Source organism: Zootermopsis nevadensis, unplaced genomic scaffold (genome assembly GCF_977971745.1).
Source record: "Zootermopsis nevadensis isolate Lab colony 2312 unplaced genomic scaffold, Znev_1.0 Znev_ptg000010l, whole genome shotgun sequence".
In the NCBI taxonomy this organism is placed as follows: Eukaryota; Metazoa; Arthropoda; class Insecta; order Blattodea; family Termopsidae; genus Zootermopsis; species Zootermopsis nevadensis.
Genome location: NW_028259142.1, coordinates 2,964,388 through 2,988,706, shown reverse-complemented (window position 1 = coordinate 2,988,706; position 24,319 = coordinate 2,964,388). Strand labels below are relative to the sequence as shown.

At 38.8% G+C, this 24,319-nt stretch overlaps 1 protein-coding gene across 8 annotated transcripts in view; it reads left to right on the top strand.

Moving 5' to 3' along the window:
* trio (trio Rho guanine nucleotide exchange factor) overlaps window positions 1-22,141 on the top strand; it is a 323,028-nt gene extending 300,887 nt beyond the window's left edge. For 6 of the 8 annotated variants that reach the window (XM_087346228.1, XM_087346225.1, XM_087346223.1 and 3 more), the window contains 15 exons: window positions 155-275; window positions 5,527-5,787; window positions 6,520-6,603; window positions 7,359-7,789; window positions 9,514-9,673; window positions 10,093-10,320; window positions 11,303-11,494; window positions 11,861-12,093; window positions 14,145-14,610; window positions 16,609-17,317; window positions 18,069-18,603; window positions 18,946-19,087; window positions 19,824-20,029; window positions 20,740-20,935; window positions 21,495-22,141. In XM_087346228.1, coding sequence (XP_087202354.1) covers window positions 155-275; window positions 5,527-5,787; window positions 6,520-6,603; window positions 7,359-7,789; window positions 9,514-9,673; window positions 10,093-10,320; window positions 11,303-11,494; window positions 11,861-12,093; window positions 14,145-14,610; window positions 16,609-17,317; window positions 18,069-18,603; window positions 18,946-19,087; window positions 19,824-20,029; window positions 20,740-20,935; window positions 21,495-21,608 — 4,078 coding nt within the window. In that variant the 3' untranslated portion in view covers window positions 21,609-22,141. Of the gene's footprint in view, window positions 1-154; window positions 276-5,526; window positions 5,788-6,519; window positions 6,604-7,358; window positions 7,790-9,513; window positions 9,674-10,092; window positions 10,321-11,302; window positions 11,495-11,860; window positions 12,094-14,144; window positions 14,611-16,608; window positions 17,318-18,068; window positions 18,604-18,945; window positions 19,088-19,823; window positions 20,030-20,739; window positions 20,936-21,494 lie in introns of those variants that run through there. The other 2 variants (XM_087346224.1, XM_087346229.1) reach the window with 2 other exon arrangements.
* Window positions 22,142-24,319: the final 2,178 nt, after the last annotated feature.

Here is a 24,319-nt window from a genome sequence, read left to right as displayed (position 1 = left end):
TTGGAGTGTTCCGATCAAGAAAGGAGGACTGTGACCCTGAGACATTGCCCATTGTATCCATTTTTTTTATCGAAATGTGTGCTTCGCTATCTTTATGTTTGTGATTAGATAAGACAAGTATGCGATTCTTCACGAACAGTACTTATTGTTTCAGGAGAAAATGGCTACCCCCTCCTCTTCGGAAGCTGAGCCAAGGGAAAGTGGAGAAGGGTACCGCCTCCACCGTCCCCGACCGACCGCCTCTCAAGAAGACAAGCTCCGATAAGCGGTTTAAGGTATGGATAAAACCAATTGTTTACTGCCGTCAGTCTCGAGCAGAGTGCTCTCTGTACGACGGCAAATTTACTTACCCCTGGTTTCTGAGCTTCGTGCCGTAAGGGAAAGTTTTAGCCACAGTGGCTGGTAGGTCCGTCGTAAACATATTTTATTTCGACTGTAGAATGCACCACGGGATGTGACTGCTGCTATTATCAGGCATAATCACGGTGTAAAATTTTAAAATCATGCCTAGACCTACATTAAATTGAATCCAAGTAATAACTTAGCCCTTTAATAGCGAAGCTCTAAAACTTCAGTTTTTACGGCTAAAATAATTTCCTTGGTGCTGTTTAGGGAAATAGTCGATATTTATTCTGAGAATCACGAGAAGCCAAATAAATGGACTCTGTAGGAAGAATGAAAAGTCACAGAATCTTAAAGCAGGTGTTAGAAAGAAAGTTGCTACTATTTTAAAGTGTTCAAGGCAGAAAGTTATGACCCAGTAATCGCACGGTAATAGACGTTTTAATTACCCTGCTTCTGAATGCGATTGGTCCAGTGGGTCCTTAAACTGTCCGAGGCAGAATCCGTAACCATGTGTATTACGTACTTTAAACTTTATTTAAAAACGTGGAGTGCTCATGATTTGTTTTCCGGAACAAACATCCTTTGCTTCTCTGAACGTCGTTAAACCATCTTATGCTTTGCTACGGTGATGAGGCGTGTTTTGTGTGTCAGGTAAGACCTAGATTATCTTTCTTGAGAATCTTCCATAAGCACAGAAAGATGTTCCTTTTCGTATAGTGCAACGTCGCGTGTTTCTAATGTTACATTCGTGTGCGTGGTAGTCTTATTGGCTTTTGTCATGGCTTGGCCTTCGTGATGTACTCTTTTATGCATTGCCCCCCGCGTCGCTGGTCAGTTGTGCCAAGAAGGTGATGAGAGAAGAACATCTCTCGTGTCCAAAGAGGCTTGGAACTTGTTCATTTAACTGAATGTTTATACGCGTCTGTCTGGCTCCGAGAATTCATACCATCCGTTCGTGTTTGCGTGATATGCTTGTTAGATTTGTTACTTCAACAGGTCAGCTGCAAATTGAGTAAAACCAGATTATTCTCTGCAGTTCAGTTCTGAGTGTATCAAAGGCGAAGTGAGGTAGAACTTGTAACGATCTACCGTTCCTTTACCATTTCAGTGTAATAATATTAGTCTTATGATACCGACACGGAAATGTTCGTTTCCGGGTACGACCGCCCGTGATAAGAGGTCATTTCTGCAAAATAAAGGATCGATACGATCTAGCAAAGCCACGAGCAACGTCGTCATACAAATGGCACCAAGCCTGGGACGCCGTTTGCATGCGTATGGCGTAGTGGTTTTCACTATAGGAGAACAAGAGTTTATTAATCTTTGGCCGTTTGCTGATTGCGGTTCATGTCATCTTGATAAGCAGGCGAATTTAGAACGATAATGGTCTTTAATAGCCACGGTGGTCTAGCGGTTAGAACGCTGACCTTGTAATCCTGGGGTCTCGGGTTCGATTCCCGGCGGTGCCCGAATTTATAACTTGTGTTGGGCAAGGCCGTGGTCTAGGCAACACGGAGTTTTCCTCCGTGGCATCCCAACAATTACTCCATTCACACAGAGAAGAAGGCAATGGCAAACCACTTCTGCATCATCTGCCAAGAACGTATATGAACAGGTCCCAGTCCGAGAAAAGGATGGAAGGATCCTGTTCATATGGACCTGTCGTCAGACAGAACACTAAATAAAATAAATAAATAAATTATTCAAAAATAGCCACGGTGGTCTAGCGGTTAGAACGCTGGCCTTGTAATACTGGGGTCTCGGGTTCGATTCCCGGCCGTGCCCGAATTTATAACTTGTGTTGTGCAAGGCCGTGGTCTAGGCAACACGGAGTTTTCCTCCGGGGGCTTCCCCGATTTCTCCGTGGCATCCCAACAATTACTCCATTCACACACAGAAGAAGGCAATGGCAAACCACTTCTGGATCATCTGCCAAGAACGTATATGAACAGGTCCCAGTCCGAGAAAAGGATGGAAGGATCCTGTTCATATGGACCTGTCGTCAGACAGAACACTAAATAAAATTAAAAAAAGGTCTTTAACCGATCGTTGCGAGACCAAACAACAATTCCCCCAGAGATCTCTACTATTCATGTAAACAGCTTTGAAAAATTGTTACGCCCTCAGAATCTCTGGACAACCGCACGCTTATCCCTTTTTCCCCCCTTTTTACTTTCCTTCTGTACTGCGTTTTCTTCATCTGTTCATTTATTAACATGTCCTTGAGTCCTTCAACTTTGAAGGACATTATCCTGCCCTTTCGATTTTACGTTGACATTAGTTTATGAATACTGTACTATATTCTGCCATAATAATAATAATTGATGCATCAGCAACTTCATGTCTGTACCTTCAGCCTGTATATTTATAATTTATTTATTTTTATTGTTTATTTTATGACGCATTTAAATATCTCAGATTATATAGCGCTGAATAGGATGATATGCGAGTAGTTGATTGGAAGGGTTGTGGATGGAATCGGTCGTGGCCCAATTTAAGGTACTCTTTGAAGAAATTGGTTTGTTACAGTGAAAGTTGACACAGTTTTTCTTTTCTGATTTGTCGTGAAATCTCGGTTTGATCCGAGAACACAGCAGAGCTCGTGTTCGTGCGTTGAAGTTTTGGTTTTGATCCAACGGTTCGTATCCCTCCCTCTTCGAAAGGGTAATACCCCCACCACACCCCCTCATGTTGACAACCACGGCCACTGCACCACAATAAACTGACTCCGAGCTGGTTTCGTAGAATTGTTAATTCGTAAATGTTCACTAATTCAAGCTTCCAAATTGGGCGTGAGAGGCCCTTACTGCATGAAATATGCACTAATTTCAGCTCGCAGTAATTTAAGGGCAAGTAACAAATGCACAGTAATTACTGATGCAATTAGCCGAACTCAGTAAGAGAACGCTGTCCATCTTGGCATCATTCTTCCTGGCAACTGAAGCCCGGATCCGTATTGTGTAGGATTTGAGGTTTTTCACAGCCGTGAGTGTAAAGATTTCTGTCTTCTGGGTTGTTGCGCCGTGTAGTCTGGTAGATTTCCATCAACGTTTCAGAGGTCATACTGCCTCCGTCATCAGGGCGTTGAGGCAGTATGACTTCTGAAACGTTGGTAAACATCGACCAGACTACACAGCGCAACAACCCAGAAGACAGAAATCTTCATACTCTGATGACGGAGGCAGTATGACCTCTGAAACGTTGGTTAACATCGACCAGACTACACAGCGCAACAACCCAGAAGACAGAAATCTTCATACTCATCGCCCTGATGATGGAGGCAGTATGACCTCTGAAACGTTGGTAAACATCGACCAGACTACACAGCGCAACAACCCAGAAGACAGAAATCTTCATACTCTGATGACGGAGGCAGTATGACCTCTGAAACGTTGGTAAACATCGACCAGACTACACAGCGCAACAACCCAGAAGACAGAAATCTTCATACTCTGATGATGGAGGCAGTATGACCTCTGAAACGTTGGTTAACATCGACCAGACTACACAGCGCAACAACCCAGAAGACAGAAATATTCATACTCTGATGACGGAGGCAGTATGACCTCTGAAACGTTGGTTAACATCGACCAGACTACACAGCGCAACAACCAAGAAGACAGGAATCTTCATACTCTGATGACGGAGGCAGTATGACCTCTGAAACGTTGGTAAACATCGACCAGACTACACAGCGCAACAACCCAGAAGACAGCAACTCAGGATCCGTAGTCCCTGAGCTGCTGGGACAACCGGAAACCACACTTCCTTCGTCACCACAACAAATCCGTTTCACGTTTATCCAGAGATACAAGCGAAACATGAACACATTCAACGCAAAATTGATTTGATAGTTACCACTGGGTTTTACAATGGTTAATTAAGCCCAGGGTCAGTCTTATCGTAGGCACTTCCATTGCTCTGGCATTTCTGTCTTAGTTCAGTTCACCTAAGCCCCAATTTCAAACAAGGGCTTTGTCTTGCCATTTGCGGTGCTCTTAACAACAAACGCTCTCATGCCCTTGGCAAGGGATTGTTGAATACTCATACGTCATGAGCTGCCACTTGGTACAGTTATGCTTAAAGTGGTTCAGGCAGTAACTGAATATTCACCCACTATAATTATCAGATTATAGTCATTTGTGGTTAGCTGAGCTGATTGTACATAATCCAGCCAAAGTACTCACTACTTTCTGTTGTGTTACTCCCATGGTTCACTTAATGGGAATTTAATCCAATTTGAAATTGCAAAACACTTGGATAAAAATGTATGCAACTGAAATTTGTGTCTACATATTCATGCTAGAAATGCGGTTTTCAAATCATGGCCTGTAATGACATTCTTAGAAATTCAGAACATAGAAACAGAGAACTACTCAGATGTTTCTGAATACAAAATTAATTGAAATATTTATTCTTTCTGTAGTAAATACTTTCTTTGCTTTGTGCAAAAAAACTACCATGCTTAAGCAGATTGTACAAGGAAATACAACCATAATAAACACACGTTTTAAATCATTGTTATATGAGTAGAGATTTTTTATTTATTTATTATTAATTTCAAATGAGTTTATAACCGGTGGCAGTGGTGCTACAATACAACAAAACAATGAGACACAAAAAACCATAAGACAAAAAAACAGACACAAAAACCATAAGACACAAAAACCACAAGACAAAAAACCATAAGACAAAAACCACAAGACAAAAAACCATAAGACAAAAACCACAAGACAAAAACATAAGACAACAAACCACAAGTCACAAAAAACCACAAGACACAAAAAAAACCACAAGTTACAAAAAACCATAAGACACAAAAACCATAAGACAAAAACCACAAGTCACAAAAACCATAAGACAAAAAACCACAAAACACAAAAAAACACAAGACACAACAAAACAATAAGACACAATAAAACAACACACATCACACAAAATAAAACAACTCTTAAGATTATAATACCATAAGGCACAAGTATTTAAACACAACAGATAACCTAAAGTAGATAACTTAAAAATTAATACCAACTAGACATAAGATAGTAACAGTAATGATATTCATATCAACATTGTTAGTGTATTTATCTTATGATTTACGGTCGAATAGGATTTAAAATGTGGCCCTAATGACTTAGACTTAGCCCGTGTGATATCAATCAAAATGCCCTGTTGTTGCAGTTGCCATCTGGAGACATGGGCAATAAGCAGGCGGCCCACAGTCAGTCGGAGGAGGAGGAGGATCGTGTAGCCGCTACCCCTATCTCCGCTGTCCCAGGGACGCCTCGCTCTGTCACCTCCAACTACCAGTCTCAGGAGAATGGGGAGGAGGGTGAGGAGGACCTGCCACCTCTGCCACCTCCAATGAAACCCATCACGGAGCCCATCTTGGTAACCTCGGGGAGCTCCTCGTCCTGCGCTGAGGAGAACCAGGGCAAGCGGGTACGGCCTTAAAACTGCTTCCAACATGATTTATTCCAAGAAAGGATTTTCTGTTTCTTCGTAGCAAGCAAAGAACATAAGTCAATATCTCTAAGGACGTTAATCACTGTCTACATGATTTCTTTGATGTATGTGTAAACTTTGTGGCAGGACCCGTAGCTTCCACATGTTTTGCCCATGACCAAGCTACAAAACACTCGTTTTGAATTAAAATAATCCATTTTACACCAGAACTTTGGGATGAAGGTTAGAATTTAGGACAGAAGCTACACCTTTTGACTGGAGTTGTTGAAATATCCAATAAGTTTAACCTTCGTCAACTGTTACGAATGTTTTTAAAAATATAGGAAAATTGTTACGGTGAAGGATTAATATTAGTTTATGAATACTGTACTATATTCTGCCATCTTACTGAAACATTCGTCTTAAATATCACGCAAGAAATTTTGCTTAGTAAATATCTAGCATAGAACAGTACTTAAATTCATGAAGCGTAGTAAAAATGGACAAGCAGTGTAATGAATAATATTAATCACGTTTTAGCACAAATTAAGGTAATAAAAGAATGTGTCATATCGACAGCTTGATGGCATTCTGACGGAATAGTTCCGAGCCAGTATCCGTGTCCGTCTGAATGTAGAATTGTCAATACACAATTGAGATTGTCCTCAGGAGTTGAGGGTGTCGGGCAGCCGACAGACATCGCTTTTGAATACAGGTTTATGTTCGCAGTCATCCAGCCTCTCCCTTAAAGCACTGGAAGGAGCAACGTCTGCTGACTTGGCGGAAATAGAACAAATCGTCAAAGAGCGAATGGTGTGTCTTTCATGAGCAGTATTCAATGAATGCATTTTATTTACCCAGCAATGAAGTATTTTTGCATGACGTTAAAGAAATGTTGTTATGATTGTAGGTTTATTTATGCACCAAGTACATACCTTTAATTTTGTTCGTAGATGAGCACCTGTTTTGTGAAGCGCAAGCTGTTTTAATTACTTACTCAAGTTTAAATTAATCTTGATTTGAGGTTCCAGAAATACTTGTCTGTGTCATATTTTCTGTTTTGTAGCTTTGTGTACTTCATATTTCAGTATTGCGAAGATCATTAGTTTTGCATATAGACTGCGGATTATGTTTCTTATTATCTGATAAAGGTGATAGATACTATGTATTACACTTACTGTCGCAATTTGGTAATGATTTGTTTCATACGAAAGCCTCTTCAACTTTTCTCTTACCTGTTCCGCATTCTTGAATCGCATCTTTGTAGTGAATATAGGCGTATTGCGTTCGTTCGTAGCTTAGAGTATATTTAATTTTTCTGAAGTTTTGCTTTTTTATCGTAGTTTGTGTGTTTGCGATGTAGTGTTTATATATGTAAATATTATGTTGTTGGTGATATGTTACTTTGTCCCCCCCCCCCCCCCCCCCAAATGTATTTTATTTGTCTTTTGGGCAAAACAGATAAATATCCCAACACAATAGTTCCCACTTTTAATTGTGGAACATATAAACAGCTTTTTTTGTTCAGACAGCGCTGTAAATATATAAATTTCTCGTTCCGTTTGTAGGAGCAGCACACAGAAAACCAGGAGAGGCACAGTCAACTGAACCGGGCCCTGCAATCAGCGGGTGATATTGCTACTAGTATTTGCGATGCGGAGGAAAGTAACGTCAGTGCAACTCTGGAGTCAGCATTAGGCGGGACATTCGAGTGTGGCGCAGATAAGGGCGGTGGGGATGTGGTAGTGGCAGGGGGCAGTACCACCGATGGCAGTGACGCTTCCATCGAATCAACTGCAATTCAGAAGCGAGAATATGTGATCCGTGAGCTAGTGGATACAGAAAGGGACTATGTCAATGACCTCCATGAGGTCGTAGAAGGGTATATGGCCCTAATGAAGGACCCTGATTCTGAAATTCCCGTGCCAGAAGATTTGAGAGGAGGCAAAGACAAAATGGTGTTTGGCAATGTGGAAGCCATCTATGAGTGGCATAGGGAGTAAGTATTGACTGCCCAATTGCTCATTTGTGCAAGCAGTGAAACAATGAATATGATAGAAAAATTGTGTTGAAACATTTTGTCATTTCAAGACAGGAACGTATTCATTAGATACTGCCTGTTATAATGTGTGATGAATTTTTGGTAGGAACTATAGCAATTTCAGTTACATTTCTGAGATAGATATGGCTTTTTTCGTGGTTAATATTTATAAAAATGATTGACATCTTTCCACTTGTAAGTGAATTTGATGTAAGCTTTTACTCTTTCAGGTATGCAAAATTTTATCAACTTGTGCTCTTTTAATACTATATTCTTACACTTTATTGCCTTCTGTAGCGTAGAGCCATCAGTGGAAAGTCGATAGTCCTTTCAGAAAGGGTGAGGATGAGGGGTCACATTGCATACACCTACATCGCCATGTAATCTCTTTTTAACAAAACTTTTTTATTTTAATTATGGGACTACTTGTTAAAAATTCATTCCACTTTGTGTTTCTTGTGACGTCTTTCTGAAGTGGCAACACCTGAATTACTTTCGTTCATGTATATATCTGATCATTCTGTCCTGTCTTGGATGATTCGTGTAAAATAAATGTGTGAGTTACGAAGACGCACTTCCTGGTATATTCATTAACTGAGCGGAGGCTTCCAAGTTAGTTTTAACTCACCTTTCATAATACACTTTGGAAACGTTTATTTTAATAAATAATGTAATTTTGTAGCTTTATTTTCCAGAAGTTTAAGATATAACTTAAACGATCAGAACAAAATTTATCGTTTGATCTGTGAGAACAAGACTAATTTTAAATTCTTTAATACAGAATTTCTTTAGCGTAGTAGACCTTGAAACATGTTATGGATGATGTTGTACAGCTGGCCCATGTGTTTGAAATCAAGAGTTATTTTAAGCATTTTCTTTTTGGAGTCAGACAGAATCATTTGAGCATTCCAGAAATAACAGGATCATTAAGAATTTTAATGGGGACATAAATGCTTGTTGCTTGAGTTGTGTTTCGGTAAGTCCGTGCCAATAACCAGGGCATAGCCTAATTTTGTCGTAGTGCGGACTGAAAAAGGATAAGCTTATAAGAGACAGATGTCTGCTACACTGATACGTTTTGTCTAAATTGAGTAATGTTTCATCAAAAGAATGGCTTGGTACCAAAAATAGGTCTAGGTTAAAAATTGTGGTCCTCTTAAACTGTTTCAGTTGTTTGTTGATATTTTGTCTGGTGTAAAGCTGTCACGTAAGCTTTGGCACCAATCCCAAATTTAATAATATTCACTCTGTTGGTAGTCTTCCTTTCATATTTTACTAATGCTTGAGTTTTTCTATTTCGTCATTTGTGTTGTACCATAATGCATGAGTAATTTTTACAGTTCCTTAAATAATTGTCAGTCACATTGTAAAAATTATCACTTGTTTGTGATATGTTTGGTTGTCAGATTCTACCTCACCTTACATTATTACTAACCAATTTATCTTCGAGCAACGCCATTCAAATGTAAGTAAGTTAAGCTGTCTTGGAACACGTCTATGGCGGTGCTTGGGGAGGGGGGAATAGAAAGGAGATGCGTACCATTTATGAAATCTGTGACATGACACACATTTCAGCCAAATGGTTTTATCATTAATTTTTTCACGTAGGTCTGACGCTTTGATCAGTTTATTGTGGAGCACGATTATGATAATAATATGATATTTCTATGTTATTTTTACAGTTTTTTCCTGACGGCACTGGAAAAATGTACTGAGCATCCAGAAAGATTGGGTCCCTTGTTCAAACGATATGAACGCAAGCTTTACATGTATGTTGTCTACTGCCAAAACAAACCCGTCTCAGAATTTATTGTGTCGGAATACATCGACACCTATTTTGAGGTTTGTGATTTTAGTTGTTGATCTCTGGTTTGCACAAGCAGAAACAGTTAATGGGGCTACGTTCATGTTTATTTTTTGATATTAAATTTCCCAACTGCTTTATAAATTTGAATATAAAGTTCTTATGGTAGCAAGTATGAAGTTGACTGTCTTATGGGATGTTGCATCATGTAGTCTTGTAGAAATTGGCAATTGTTTCTGGTCATGATCACCCTGATGATGGAGGCAGTAAGAACCCCTGAAGATTATATGGCACAACTTCCCACAAGATGGCCAAACTCAAGGCTGTAAAATAATTCTCATTTTAAAACATATTAATCAGTTTCGTAAAATAAAATGCTGACTTACAGAACGGTAGGTTAATACATTATTTTACTTGTGATTAAATGGTTTTCTAAAGTTCCGTTACACTCTTACAGGAACTGCGTTTAAAGTTGGGGCATAGACTGCAGTTATGTGACCTGCTGATCAAGCCAGTTCAGCGAATTATGAAGTACCAGCTGCTTCTCCGCGACATCTATAAGTACACTGAACGAGCCAAGTTACGCAGTGAAACAGAGTCTTTGTGTCAAGCGATGGAGGTTATGCAAGTTGTACCAAAGGCTGCCAACGATATGATGGACGTGGGCCGTTTGCGGGGTTTTGATGTGAGTTTCCTTTGGTTCGCAGTATTACTGCGATACACCCATCTTCATGTTGATTTTTGCTTAAGAACAGTAAGCATAAATCAATAAAAACTAATATTCTTAGTAATTCATTTCAGATATTTTGATAAATTTTCTGCTGATCATATCCTGTTAGATGTCCAATGCATAAATTGTGTTGATGTTAGTGATCTCTAATCACATTCAACTTTGAAACTTAGTCACAATTTTTTTTTATTTCACATTTTCTTTTGGTGGTTGGATGATGTAACTTTGACATGATGAATGTTTAGAAGATTTTGTGCATTTATTTGGTATATTTTTATTCTGCGAGTTAGGTCAAAAATGCCACGTTATGGCTTTTAATTTTTTGTTACAATTTAACTTAAAATCAACTTGTTTTAACTTATATACACTGAAATGTTTGAATTATAAAGTTCTATAATATTTGCCATATAGACTTCGTTTTGCATCTCTCCTCGAGTCAAAGAAAATTCATTATTAAAATACGCTGTCGGAGGAAAGAGTGCTTTTCTCATTAAAGACTGATACAAACATTATTTCCAACATGACTGAACTCTGTATTTCAGTGATGCATGAACATTATTGTACCGAATTGTCGTTGCTTTCTTATATCAGTTAATACATCATATTATCAGTGATGAGTTATTAACTCTGATTATTTATGCTCCATATCGTGGGCTTCCAAAACTGCTTCTTTGCTTGCAAACAACACAATTCATTTATTAACCAGAAACTTCCCTTAGCCTTTACAATAATATTAAGATGGCTGTCTTCTCAGTTGTAGCACCATATAGGCAGAAAGGACCTCCGAAATTTTGGTAAATTTCTATCAGACTACAGTTCAGAAGACAGCCATCCTTGTACTCACCACTGTATAAACCTCAAATGCTACTGCACGATAATATTGTTTGCATGTGATCATAACTCTCTTTAGTCAGTAATATCCAATTATTATCTTTAGGGCAAGATAACTGCACAAGGGAACTTGCTTCTTCATGGACCACTTATCTGCTGTGAGGAATCAGCAGGCCCTAATTTTAAGGGCAAAGAGTTTCAGGTTTTCCTGTTTGAGCAAAACATTATCTTCAGTGAGGCCGTCGGAAAGAAGACTCAGTTTACCAACCCTGTCTATATTCACAAAGCTCATATTCAGGTTGGTCTGAGAAGCTGTTGATGTATTCTTAATTTAGAATTTTCTTGTCAAAATATTTTGCAAATTGCAGGTATAAAATAATTTATGTATTTGTCTGAAATAAAAAAGTGTTAATTTCTGTAATATTTATTGCATTTTATATATTCTGCGCTAGTGTTGGCACACTTTATTAAACTTTTAAATTATGTTATAAAAAATGTAAGGTTATGTTTGAAGTCTTGATTATTGCTTCTGCCTTTATTGAAGTGACGTATCAAAATACATATTAGCTACTTGTGCCATTTTTACATAACCTTTGGACTATTATCATAACCTATGTTTGCTTGCATTTTCAATATTGTCAGTAGTTCTCTCTTTGGGATTTAGGCAAACAAGATGAGCATGGAAGAGATTGTTGATGATAGTGATGTATGCAAGTTTGTGATTCGCTCAACGGACCCACGCAAGCCAAATCTTGGATATATCTGTCAGCCGTCGTCCAAAGAAAATGGTGACGAGTGGGTGTCCACTATTAGATCAATTCTGCAGAAGCAAAAAGACTTCCTGAAGGCTATCCAGTCACCTATTGCGTACCAGAAGGGAGAACTCACAAAAGAGTTGTAAGTATCGAGGATACGTGGCCGGTGGTGCTGGTGATGCAGATGGTGACAGTGACTGAGATGGTGATGGTGGTTGTAGTCTGCAACTGGAGTTTATAAAGTACAGTGTTTCAGGCCTCGCCATTAGTGAAAGGCTTCAACTTCCTACGGAGATTTCTTTTTGAACCAAGCTTACGAACTTTTGGTCCGATTGTGACCGGTGCGTACGGATTGTTTCGGGACAGGGGTTTCATGGATCAAGGCTTTCTCACTGCTCAATTTTAGTGTTACCGACACACCAACTTTTGACTTGAGCTATTTTTATCAATGGAAATATATGAGTTACAATTTTGTGATACTTCAAGCTCTATTTTGTGATTTATTTTTTATCAGAAACTAACTTTTATTTCAACTAGAGTGCTCTGACTTCCTCCAAATTTTATTCTGCTTAAGAAAAAGTAATGTATTATGATCATATGGAATTACTTGCAGAGAATGCATGGATTTTCCCATGAGAATCATTATGAAGCCTCTTTGAATTTTTAATCACTTCTGTAATGTGCAGGTACTGAACTGTTCATTACTGATAGGGTATGAAGGGGTCTTTGTGTGCTTGATAAATATGTGCTCTGTGTGTCTGGATCAGTGTTATTATTCATTATACAATGAATTAGACAAAATGCAGGTCCTCCTGAAAGCTTGGTTGCTCTAAATGAATTAACGGTGTAAGAAGAAATAGTTCTTATATGTTAATGGTACTTGCATCCTTTCAAGCACACTCCTGCCATTTTGATTAAATATTTGTATTTTATATACATTTCCTCAGCTGTGTATGATTTAGTGGCAATCTTGTTTCTGTGTCACTTGTTTGGCCGTGAGCAAGGCAGTTCTCGAAAGAAAAATGCCGAGTACAGCGTTATTACTTGCTGGAAGGCAGAAAATACAACTTACGGAAAACAAGAACGAGGATTTTTTTTTTGTAGAACTGCCATTCTAGTGACACCCTAGCGGCCAACATAAGACAATAAGCACCTGGAACATTTTAAAATACAAAAAATTGTATTATTGTAGATTTTACTTCCATGTGGTTCTTTTTCTACTGGAAGGCAAGGGAAAAGATGTGAGTGGTAATTCTGTGTGAATGCAAGGATCCAGAAATTCTTGTCCTGTTGTGATAGTGGTGGTAGTATGGCCTTGCAGGAAACTGTTGTCGGACAGGGCTGTGACATATCTCAGCTGTGCCCTTGGAGATAAAACAAATATCACGGGTATGAATCTAATTTTTACTTAAAAGCTCTCTCTTGAAGATCATTAGCATAATAAATACTGTTACTCTTTTCTGAATCCAGTCCATCAGTACGAAAGAGCAAAAGAACATCATTAAAATAAGAATGCTTGTAATATATTAAAGCACCATTATTTGATTGTTGCATTGCCAATAAGCCACCAACAAAAACTGTTTTGTCAATATTTTCTGTTCTGGACCAAACAAGTTCAGGTGGGATTAAAAAAATAATAAAAGCCAGTAATCTGCTCCTTACACCATTTCCCTAACTCCCCCTTACTTGGAATAAAAAGACAGTGAGAAAATTATGATGTACATAAAAATGTATGTTTGTACATAATAAATACAAAACATTTTAAATAGAATGAAAAACACTGGAATAATGAAAGTTTTCCCGTCATATAAAATTACATCCTTCATTTCCTGGTAGGGGGCTGTCCTGTAGCTCCTCACATTTCAGCACTAGTAGACTTGGCATTACGAAGCAGTAGGTACTTATAACATATTACTAGCATCCCACCAAGATTCGATGCATTTTGTACATAATTTATTTCTTCTGCTCTTTTTATGTACTACTTTGTTCTAATCTGTATTTGTATACACATTTATTTTTTGCAGTCTGTATGTGTGCTTTATAATTTGATTAGCCTGCTTCAAATCTATGTTCAGCCAAGCCTCATCTACTTCATTTGTGTTCATATGGTAGTCGGGTCAGTGTGTTGCATGTTGCTTCTTTATTGTTTGTTTTAATTTTTTTTTTTTTCTGATGCATTCATTTCTATCTCAGCTCAACCCCCGAGCTCAGTACAGTGTGGAATCCCTTGCTCCGGAAGACCATGTCACAACCAGCTCCCCAGACTGAGCACGATTCTTCAGCAGACGTTGGCAGAGTGAATGGGCGATTGCACAAAGCTAGTACCATTCCTTGCCCTAGCATCACTACTACTTCGACAATATCTGCACTTCCTGACGCTCTCCGTTCAGTCACACCGATACAGCACAACCATTGCGATGCTGGTGACAGGTCTCCAGAGCCTAACGTCATGGGTGCAAATGCTCAGATGCACAGCCCCACAAAACACAGATTGAACCTTTTCGAGGGGTTTAGAAATACATTGCGATCAAAGGCTAAAAATGAAGTGCCGGCGTGCGGTGGAAATGAATGTGATTGGAACTGCAGATCCAATGGTTCCAGCAGTGAAGATAATAAGAATTTCATGCGGAGGTGGTCAGAAACTGGCTCACCCCACCTGGTAAGATGTCAGCAACAGTACGTGATCCATGATATGTATGGCGGAACCACATTCCGTCTAAACTAATCAATCTCGGGAGCTTCTATCCATGAACTATACTTAACCACTTAATTATTCTTTTCTGTTAATGTGTATTATCTAACGGCTGAGCATGCGGATGACATTTTCTGGAACTCTTTATTTTGTGCCTGGTAATGCAGTTTGTGACGATGCTTTGGTTTCTTACGGTGTGCTGCCTTCGGCTAAAACATTCAAACACAAACATTTAATGTCTGTACTCAGTTTTGGTTGTTCTTTCTGACTTAAACTAACAAGAGGCGTCTGATGCCATGCAACGTTCTGTGAAATGACGGTAGATGGTTCGTTACTTTGCCCACATGTGGTTTTAAACCCATGAATACAGTTTTGCTTCTTACTGACAGCAGGGTGGATTAGATCCTCAACTGTGTTGGTCAGAAGATTTGCAACATTTCGTGGGTTGGTGGTGCTTGTATGCTCCTGGTGGAATGCTGGTAAGATGCAAAGTGTTTGTTTTACTTACCCTTGTAATTGCATTAGTAATCACTGCATTTCATTTCTAACAAAGGGGAGGATGGTGCGTTTAATTCACTGGAATCCTATCTAAAGTAGTTTGATTTGAAGAACTTTCTCATTTATTGTTAGTACTAAACAAATTAAGTGTTGCATTAATGGGAAGGTTTAGTGAATAAGCAATATCACGTAACAACATGAACAAACTTATGAGGTTGGTGAAAGTCTTGTGCCTCTTAGTACAGTGTCTTGAAATCATCTATGAAAATAGTCAAAAATGTACAACTTATGTCTAGGTAATATCATCGTAGAATATAAAACAACATGGTGATCTTCCAACAGTTTTTATTTAGCATTAAATATGACAGCAGTAACTAACAGACAGTGTTCGCTAGGAGTAAACTTAAGAAGGTAGATTGTAAGCATTCATACAAATTGAATATGAAATATTCAGAGCCTAAATTACATTGCATTTATTCTTGGATTATGGAGTTACATTACCAAAATATAATATTTACAATACATGGAATAGCTCCTTCCAATATGGCTTCTTCTGTGATAGAATTTTTAAAATGAATAAATTTTAATAGGAATCAACAAGTGACAGAAGGCTCTTACTGCCTTTACAGTCTTATCTCTTTGTCTCTTTCTTTCTCCCGTGTGTCTGGGTAAGATCAGCTTCCGAGTTTCAACCGTGCTATTTATTTAGATCCTTCGAATGTTTCAGAAAACATTTCAAGTGTCATCTTCAGGAGGTCGATGTAATTAATAGGTAATGGCAACGACATATATATATCTCTGAAATGATGATAGGAAAAGAAGAAAGTAAGTGGTTGGTTATGTTATGTCCGAGCCACTAGCCACTGTGTCTGAGTCCAACAAGGCTGACCAGACATATCGTAGCAAATACTCATGAAAATCATCGCTGCATGAACAGAGAAACCAGTGAAGTTATCATTGAGTGGGAAGACGTATATAGTTTTGTTAAATTTGGGGTCAACTCTTTTATTGCTAGAAGCATTGATGGACTTTGGAATGGTATAATCTCCTGTATTTGTGTGGAACATCAGCAAGTTAATTTTTAGGAAAGCTGTTTCATTTGCATGCCACATCAGTGTTAAAAAAGATCCAAGTTGCAGATGAAATCTGGTTTTGAGATTCATGTATGTTATAAACCTGTTTTAGCTACTTCATATATTTCGTGCAAGAAATGCTTACTAATACTATATAATCTCACTTTACCATAGTTTACACTTTCAGCAGTGAATTCTACCTTACTGTAGACTGAAAATAGTGTTGGTACAGTTTTGATTTAAAATACATTACAGGTATGTACCAAAGTGATTAGTGATTAGAATGGAATTGAAATGTCAGATACTATTTATGTAAATGTCTGCATGCACCAGAAAATGGGAAGGCACTTGATTGTCGTGGCATTTTTTGCTAATCAGTATTTCTGATTTGCAGGTTGAGTCCTTGGCACTACCCATGATGTCCTCAGGTTCTGTGGTGAAAGTAGCAGCAGACTTCCATGCAATTGAGGGTGATGAACTGGCAGCAAGTAGGGGTGAGACAGTTCAAATAATAACATTCTCCCCTGTGCGGGGTTACCTGGTACGTCGAGTGGGGGATGGAGAGGAGGGTTGGTTACCAGCTCACATTTTATCTCATCACCACCATCACCAAACGGGTAGTGACGTGACTTTACCTCGTAAACCGTGGTCATTCCGGTTTCGCAAACCAAACTTTAGTGGTGGAGGACAGAGAGGCGAAAGGCGATCGTTTGATGGCGTTATGGGCTCACCTTTGTTGTCTATGAGTAGCAGGGGGAACAAGTCACTAATACCAGAGTGTGCTGCCCCACCTCCAGAATTTCAGGACAGGCTGTGTGATGTGTGTGTCCCACATGGTGGCAAAGTGGAACTGAAGTGCAGACTTCAATGCAGTTCTCAGTGTGAAGTGGGGGACGTAAATGTAACGTGGAACAAGTGTACGACTGAAACCGGAGAAACAGCTGTGATACGAAATGGTGGAAGGCACTCGATCAGTATGCTGGATGATGGTTTTATGAGTCTTGTTATTGAAAACTGCCAACTAACGGATGCTGGGGAATACTCGTGTGTAGCCTCAAATGATGCAGGCAGCAGTGTGACTTCTGCATGGCTCTGTATAACAGGTTTGTTATACGCTACACAAATTTTTATAATTTCCTGAAAATGTTTAATTTGTTTTACCGTAATTGTATTTGATATTCTCCATTGTCTGAGTTGTATTTAATATACACAATGTTAAAATAACTGGTTCTTCTCCTGTCTTCTGGTGACCGCTTGTGATTTTACCATAATTTTAAAAAAGTATGAATTGTCAGTATGAGCCGGGATAGCTCAGTCAGTATAGTGACTAGCTACGGGCTGGACGGCCGGGGTTCGATCCCTGACAAGGGCAGAGAATTTTTCCTCTAGCCTTTGCGTCCAGACCGGCTCTGGGGCCCACCCACCTTCCTGTCCAATGGGTATCGGGAACCTTTCCCGTGGGTAAAGCGCGGTCGGGGCGTGATGCTGACCACTCACCCCCATCTAGTACCGACATCAAGAAAGAGAGGAGCTATACCTCCACTCACCCCAAGCGCCTGTACGGCACGTAGCGGGACAAACTTTACTTTTTTACTTTTATGAATGGTCAGTAAGATCCACAAAAGAATGTAATCTATTACTACAGTTTATAGTGTGCACAAAAACAGTTTTTTATATTACCAGGTAGAGTGTAAGTCCACGATAACTTCACTGAACTTGTCAGGTTATACAGCATGAATAATGAAAATCCGGGGACTGTACTAGCATTGAGGTACAAACTGCAGTTTAAGAAAACTTTTGTTAAGATTTTGGTTTATGGCTGTTTGCACTATTCTGCTGAGATGATTGTTCCAGGTTCATCATATAATCAGAATAGTGCTCCTTCAGTACAACTGCTCTCTGGATCAAGTGTGCTTGTGCAGTGGGGCGGAATACCTGGCACGCATCACATTCTGGAATGCTGTCGAAATGACTCTGGCATGTGGGTGACTGTAGGGGAAGGACCAATTCAAGGCTTATCCAATGTTGTGGATGGATTGGACTGTGGTGTAAAATATAGTTTTAGAGTGAATTCAGGGCCTCCATCCACACCTGTAATTGTTCAGTCAAGAACAAGTTGCAGCACTTGGCAGCAGGAACAGTTTCACCGGCGATATATGGAGTTGGATGAGTTGGGCCGCGGTCGGTTCTCGGTTGTGAGGCGTGCTCGAGACAGAGGAACTGCCCAAGAAGTAGCCGTGAAGCAAATTGTGTGCAAAAGACAGTCACGTGATGTAACGCAGGCAGAATACACTCTGATGGCACGGCTGCAACACAGCAATATTGTGAGGGCTCTTGCGCTATTCAGCAATGCTCCACAGCTGGGTGTCGACACCATTGTCATGGAACTGTAAGTTTTTATTTAAATAATATACCGTAAAGCCTTTATTCCTTCCAATACCAACTTGCATTGTGATGGATGTATCTTGACATATGTTAGTGAAACTCAACAATATTAGATTTCATGAAGATGTTAAGTCATTCTTGAGTTGTTTCGTACATACGGTTGGACAGACAGTGATTTTAATAGGCGTGCTACCCGAGGAATGTGAACCCACCTACAAACAAATGAAACTGGAATTGCTGTCTAAAAAATTTAATTTAATTTTGTGTTTTTAGAACAAAGTGACCTTTTGTTTGTTCAGCATGTTTGTACAAACTTCTCTCTCTAGAATGGTATGTTTTATTGCAGTGTAAATGGGCCATTACTGTTTTCATTCATATGCAAGCAGCATGAAGAATACAGGGAAGCAACAGTTTCCCAGTATGTACGTCAGTTGATATCAGCACTGGATTATTTGCACTGCCAGGGTGTAGCACATCTTGATGTAAAGGTAAAAAATGGTGTTCATTGGTCCACAGGGCCTATATTCAGATTCTAAGTGCAAAATATTTGTATGTCCTAAGAAATGTTTGTGTACATTAGATTAACACATTCGCTGCCATTGAGCCAAGCAGCTAGGGCAGAGAGACATTCTCAATTGGTAAAATAAACACTTCTGTTGTGTGTATGTTGACTTTCAATAATAATTTCAATTGGATGATATCTGTTAAAGAACAAATGAAATATTTCAGCATCTGAGCTAAGACATTCCAAGCTCTTGTGGCACTGAGGACTTTCCATTCCTTACGAGTAGCTTCTGTTGGCAGTGAATGTTTTGAGGAAGAACAATATTTTATCATCTGAGTATATTTTAACTTGAGAGAACTTGTTCAGTGCTCACAATACTGAGCTTAGTACATTTCTGGTAGAAGAAGGAGAATGTTGTTATGTGACCAGGCATGTAGAATATTTTGGAAGTGTGTAGAAGCACTCTAGTGACATCTGGTAGCGTACTGCCCATGAAAATGTTTATTACTTTGTAATGTTAGGATGACTAGTATGAAGATTACTATTTATTAAATATAAAAAAGTAATGAAGAATCTGCCATTATTATAATGACAGCCAGTACTTGAAGGTGGAGTATACCAGGAATCAAAACTTTTAATGTTTCAATTATACCACACACAATGTATAATATCAAATGTAATATAAGTTTGTGATCGGTCTGGTTGTTCCTCTTTTTCAGCCAGAAAATGTTATGGTCGATTTATCAGGTAGCAGTTCTGTGCTCAAATTGGTTGATTTGGGGGATGCTGTGAATGTAATCAGGAATTTGGAAGTCCTTCCACCCTCAAATCTTGAGTTTGCTGCTCCTGAGATGGTACTTGGGCAGCCTCTTGGCTGTCAGACAGACATGTGGAGTGTGGGAGTGTTCCTGTATGCCTTCCTCAGGTGGGTCTGTGCAATATATTCTTGTGTAACTATCGTCATGCCACCAAACGTCCTAGTTCACCTGCTTTGTATTCAGGAGGTCCTGGCTTCAAATCTTGACATGCAGACCAGCTATCCTGACTGAGGATTTTTGTGGCATTTTTGTTTTCAGTCCTCCGGCAAATGCCAGGATATTGCCTTAAATTAGGCCATGGCTTTCCTTATACATCGTTTCCAGTTCATTACTGTCATCATCTCATGTGACAGTATTTAGTCTAGATACTTAAAGTGCCATTAAATAAACTGTGAATAAGTAAAATAAATAGATCACATGCTGGTTGCTGTATTTACATTCTGCGCGTTTTATCCAAATTTCCATCCCATTAAACTAAGGTGCAGCTGGGGTATATCTGGGTAGCTCAGTTAGTATAGTGACAGCTATGGGGCAGATGACTGGGTTTGATACCTGGAAGGGAAAAAATGTTTTTTTTCTGTTACATACCATTGCTGTACCAAGTGTGATGCTGACCACCCACTTTGATATAGCATTAAGATCAAGAATAAGTGGATCTTTACCTCCACTCCCCAACATATCTTCATAGTGTGGTGCTTAACGAGTATCATGGACACCTTTACCTTACTGGATCTTTAAGAATGCAAATTTTGTTTATAAGAAAGTTGTGTTTGTGCACCATCTTTTAGTGTTTGTTGTGTGTTTATTATCGCTACAGTGGTGTGTCACCTTTCTTGGATGACTCTCTAGAAGAGACTACAGCAAATATACTCAAGTGTGATTTCTGCTTTCCTGATGAATACTTCACCGACATTTCAAATGAAGGCAAGGACTTGATTAGTGGACTGTTAGTAGCCACATCCTCTCAGCGAATGACAGCTCAGGCGTGTCTAGATTCACCTTGGTTTGAAAATGTAAGACACTGTGTTTAAACCAATATATTAGATTATTATTTTATGAAAACATTCCTTGAAAGTAGCTTGTTGAGAAAAAATGTGTTTAGCAGAATTGAGTTTACATTTTGTTTAAAACAAATAATTAACAGTGGTTTGACCTGTACAATAACACAAATTTTAAAATACATGGTACTAATGTGTAGGGGATTTGACATTTTCTTGGTGATGTGAAAAAGACGTGATGGTCTGGGTTGTTGCTCCATGCAACATTGCGGCTGTGTACACACTGCCAAAATATTACTAGGTGCAACAACCCTGTCACTGTATTTTTTATTATAATGAACCAAAAATTTTAAATATGTCAGTATATGTTAAAGTGAAAATTAGCGTCTTGAATGGGGCTCATACAGAGGAAGGGGTTAGTGTGCCTACAACTGCTTGTGTATTTTGTTACTCTCCTTATGAGAATTTCTCAGGAGAAAAGCTATGTTACTGAAAAGTATAAAATATGAAGTTTTGTGTTAAACAGACAGTACTACAGTTAGTGCATGCATTTTATTCTCATTATTCTTTTCAGGTGCAGAAAACGTGTTCCATCCCATCATCCAGGCTGGTGGCGTTCATGGAACGAAGACAGTCACTTGCTCGCCTCCTGTTCACTCCCAATTCTGGTCACGCCTTCAACATTTGATTTAATTTCTTATAGAATCTGAGGCATTGTGAGAACCATCCCTCATTAAATATCCATTAGTCTGTTATATTCTGGAAAGTGGCCATTACATTTTTACCGTAGTTCCTTTGTCTTTGGAATTATTGTGGTGTAGCAATGTTTCTGGGGTGCAGCATATAAATTTGGGTCTCCAAACATTGTTATACCTGATGCACTCACATGTCACCCTGAAGGCTGACCATTGGCCAATGCAGTGCCCCAAAGTCACTGCATAAAAGAAATATTCTTTGATTCTACTAGCAACAGATTATACGACAGTCTCCAATTTACTACTGCCGCTGGATATTACAGACTGTGCAGACCAGGACCCCTTGCCCTGCCAGTGGTTAAAATATCACTTTCATAAGCATGAAGTCTAATGTATAATATGTATAATTTATGTGATGTATAAAGGAGCATGGTTTTGCTAGTCATGGGAGGAGAATTAATTTTGTGAACTGATTCCAGAACTTCTGGTGTTCAGTTCGTAATAAACCGAGACTCTATCACGTGGACTCATTTCTGTTTTAAGACACTGAGGAACAGCTACCCTGCTTGCCTGCCCTATCTCTTGCGTTTGCTCACTTCTTTAGCTCCAAAACGAATCAACATACTGTTGGCCTGGCTAACATGGTTACGAACACTGTAGTGCAAGTGTAGAAGACTGTCCAGAGAATATTTAGTACCATCTCTAGTGTTGTCATGATTATTTAGACATAAACTGGATTTATTTCTGCCATGTGGTTGCCAAGTCAATTGGCTTGGTACGGACACAGCCTCACTATTAATATTGTCACTGCTAACTGAAGATTCTTTATTACTGTCATTACTAGGGTCCGGATGTTCATGACCTAAAAAACCAAGAAATATGCCCCAAAAATAGATAAATATGACCAAAAAACGGCTCCACCCCGCGACGTACGATCACAGTTACCATGGATACGATCCGGGAACGCTTGCCACGCTCCACCATTCCTGAGCACTGCCGGCTGAAAGACATTCGGCTAATAATGGCTTCCGCACCCATAAATAAAAGATTGAAACGTAGATAAATTAACTTCTGAAACGCTCTGAGTGTCAAGTGTTGGGACTGACACTGGTTCGCTGTTCATGATGCTGTAATTATGTCTCATTTTCTTTTTAAAATTAAAACTAATGTGTAGAGAACTGGATTCCTTCAATATCTGTTCGCGAAATTCATCGCATGTGGATCTAGTAAAATGTTTGTCACAACTCACGTACTTTTCTCTTGGTCTTACAGATACATAAGGCGTGCCATGGTGGGGGGAATCTGTATACTTGTGATATACATTTAATAAATCACAGGTATATGGACGCTCTCCATTATGTACGTATCACTTCTTCAAGTTATTCTGTTTACTGAATGATTTATAACACCCATTGCTGGAATATGGACACTCCCCATTATGTATACCTTGATGTTGATTCAGATTATTGGCTGTCCTGAATGATTTATCATGGTAATAAGTAGGGTTCGCATGTTCATGACCTAAAAAACCGAGAAATATGCATGCAAATATGCCCCCAAAAATAGCTAAATATGACCCAAAAACGGCAAAATATGACCTAATTTGTTATGAAAAAATATTCGCCAAAATTTAAAAAAAATCGTTTTGTATTTCAGTCATGTTATTTATTTACATATGCATGTACAACTATTACATTACTTGATTTCCTAGCAATTTTAATCAAAAATCTCAATCGCTTTAAGTTGTAAATGCCTCGTTTTAGATCAGCATCAAATGTTGATAATATGTGCTCCTATAAAAGAAGATAAATTTGAAAGAAGAGCCTTTCATGCATATCAAACTCATTAATTACATATAAATAAATAAAAACAAAATTATAAACATCACGTATATTTCTTCATTCTCCTTTCTTGGCAGCATTACAATATATAACGATGTGCATTTTCCAGGTCTCAAATGAAAATGTTCTTAGATTGTCGCACAATACGGTGAGAAGCTCCTTTCGACATCACAAACGTTTCATGGCATTATCGAAAAGTACAGCGGTAGAGGAGTGGTTTACTGTATGAAGAAGGAATATGACACCAGGATGGTCAGCAAAGAGCATGCCAATAACGACATTCGCTACATATCTGCCGCAGACATCCGTTGTTTCATCAACTGAAGCCCAAATCTTATTGTCGCCCACAGTTCATGTTATTCTTTACGGAACATCTTCATTTTTTCGTAGTGTTAATCCATCTGGAATTAACTGAGTTGTTTATTTCTCCAAGAAAAATTTGAACTGCTCATTGTTCACTTTGTTCAGTTGGCAGACGCCATCATTTCACACAGGTCATTTGAAAACTCCGATGTCTTGTTTGATGGTGAAGGTGTTGCAGTGATATCGAACAGAAGTCATTGATCGCTTTGATGACTTGTTTGTTGGCTCAAATTATTTTTATGTTTTGCCATATCACAATGTGGTTGCACATTAAATCCCTTACCAGCTGTAACTTTAACTTCACAAAGTTTATAGAACAGAATTATTCCATCAGAAATAAAATACTCCTCACAAAAATCTTTAACAGAACCTCTTAACTTCGCACTTTCAGAACACTTCACTTTCGGCATCTTAACTAACTGAAGGATTCACTGTAAATGCCTGAGAAATGTACTTACAAGTAAGAATTTTATACCCAAAATATGCATTTTATCCTCAAA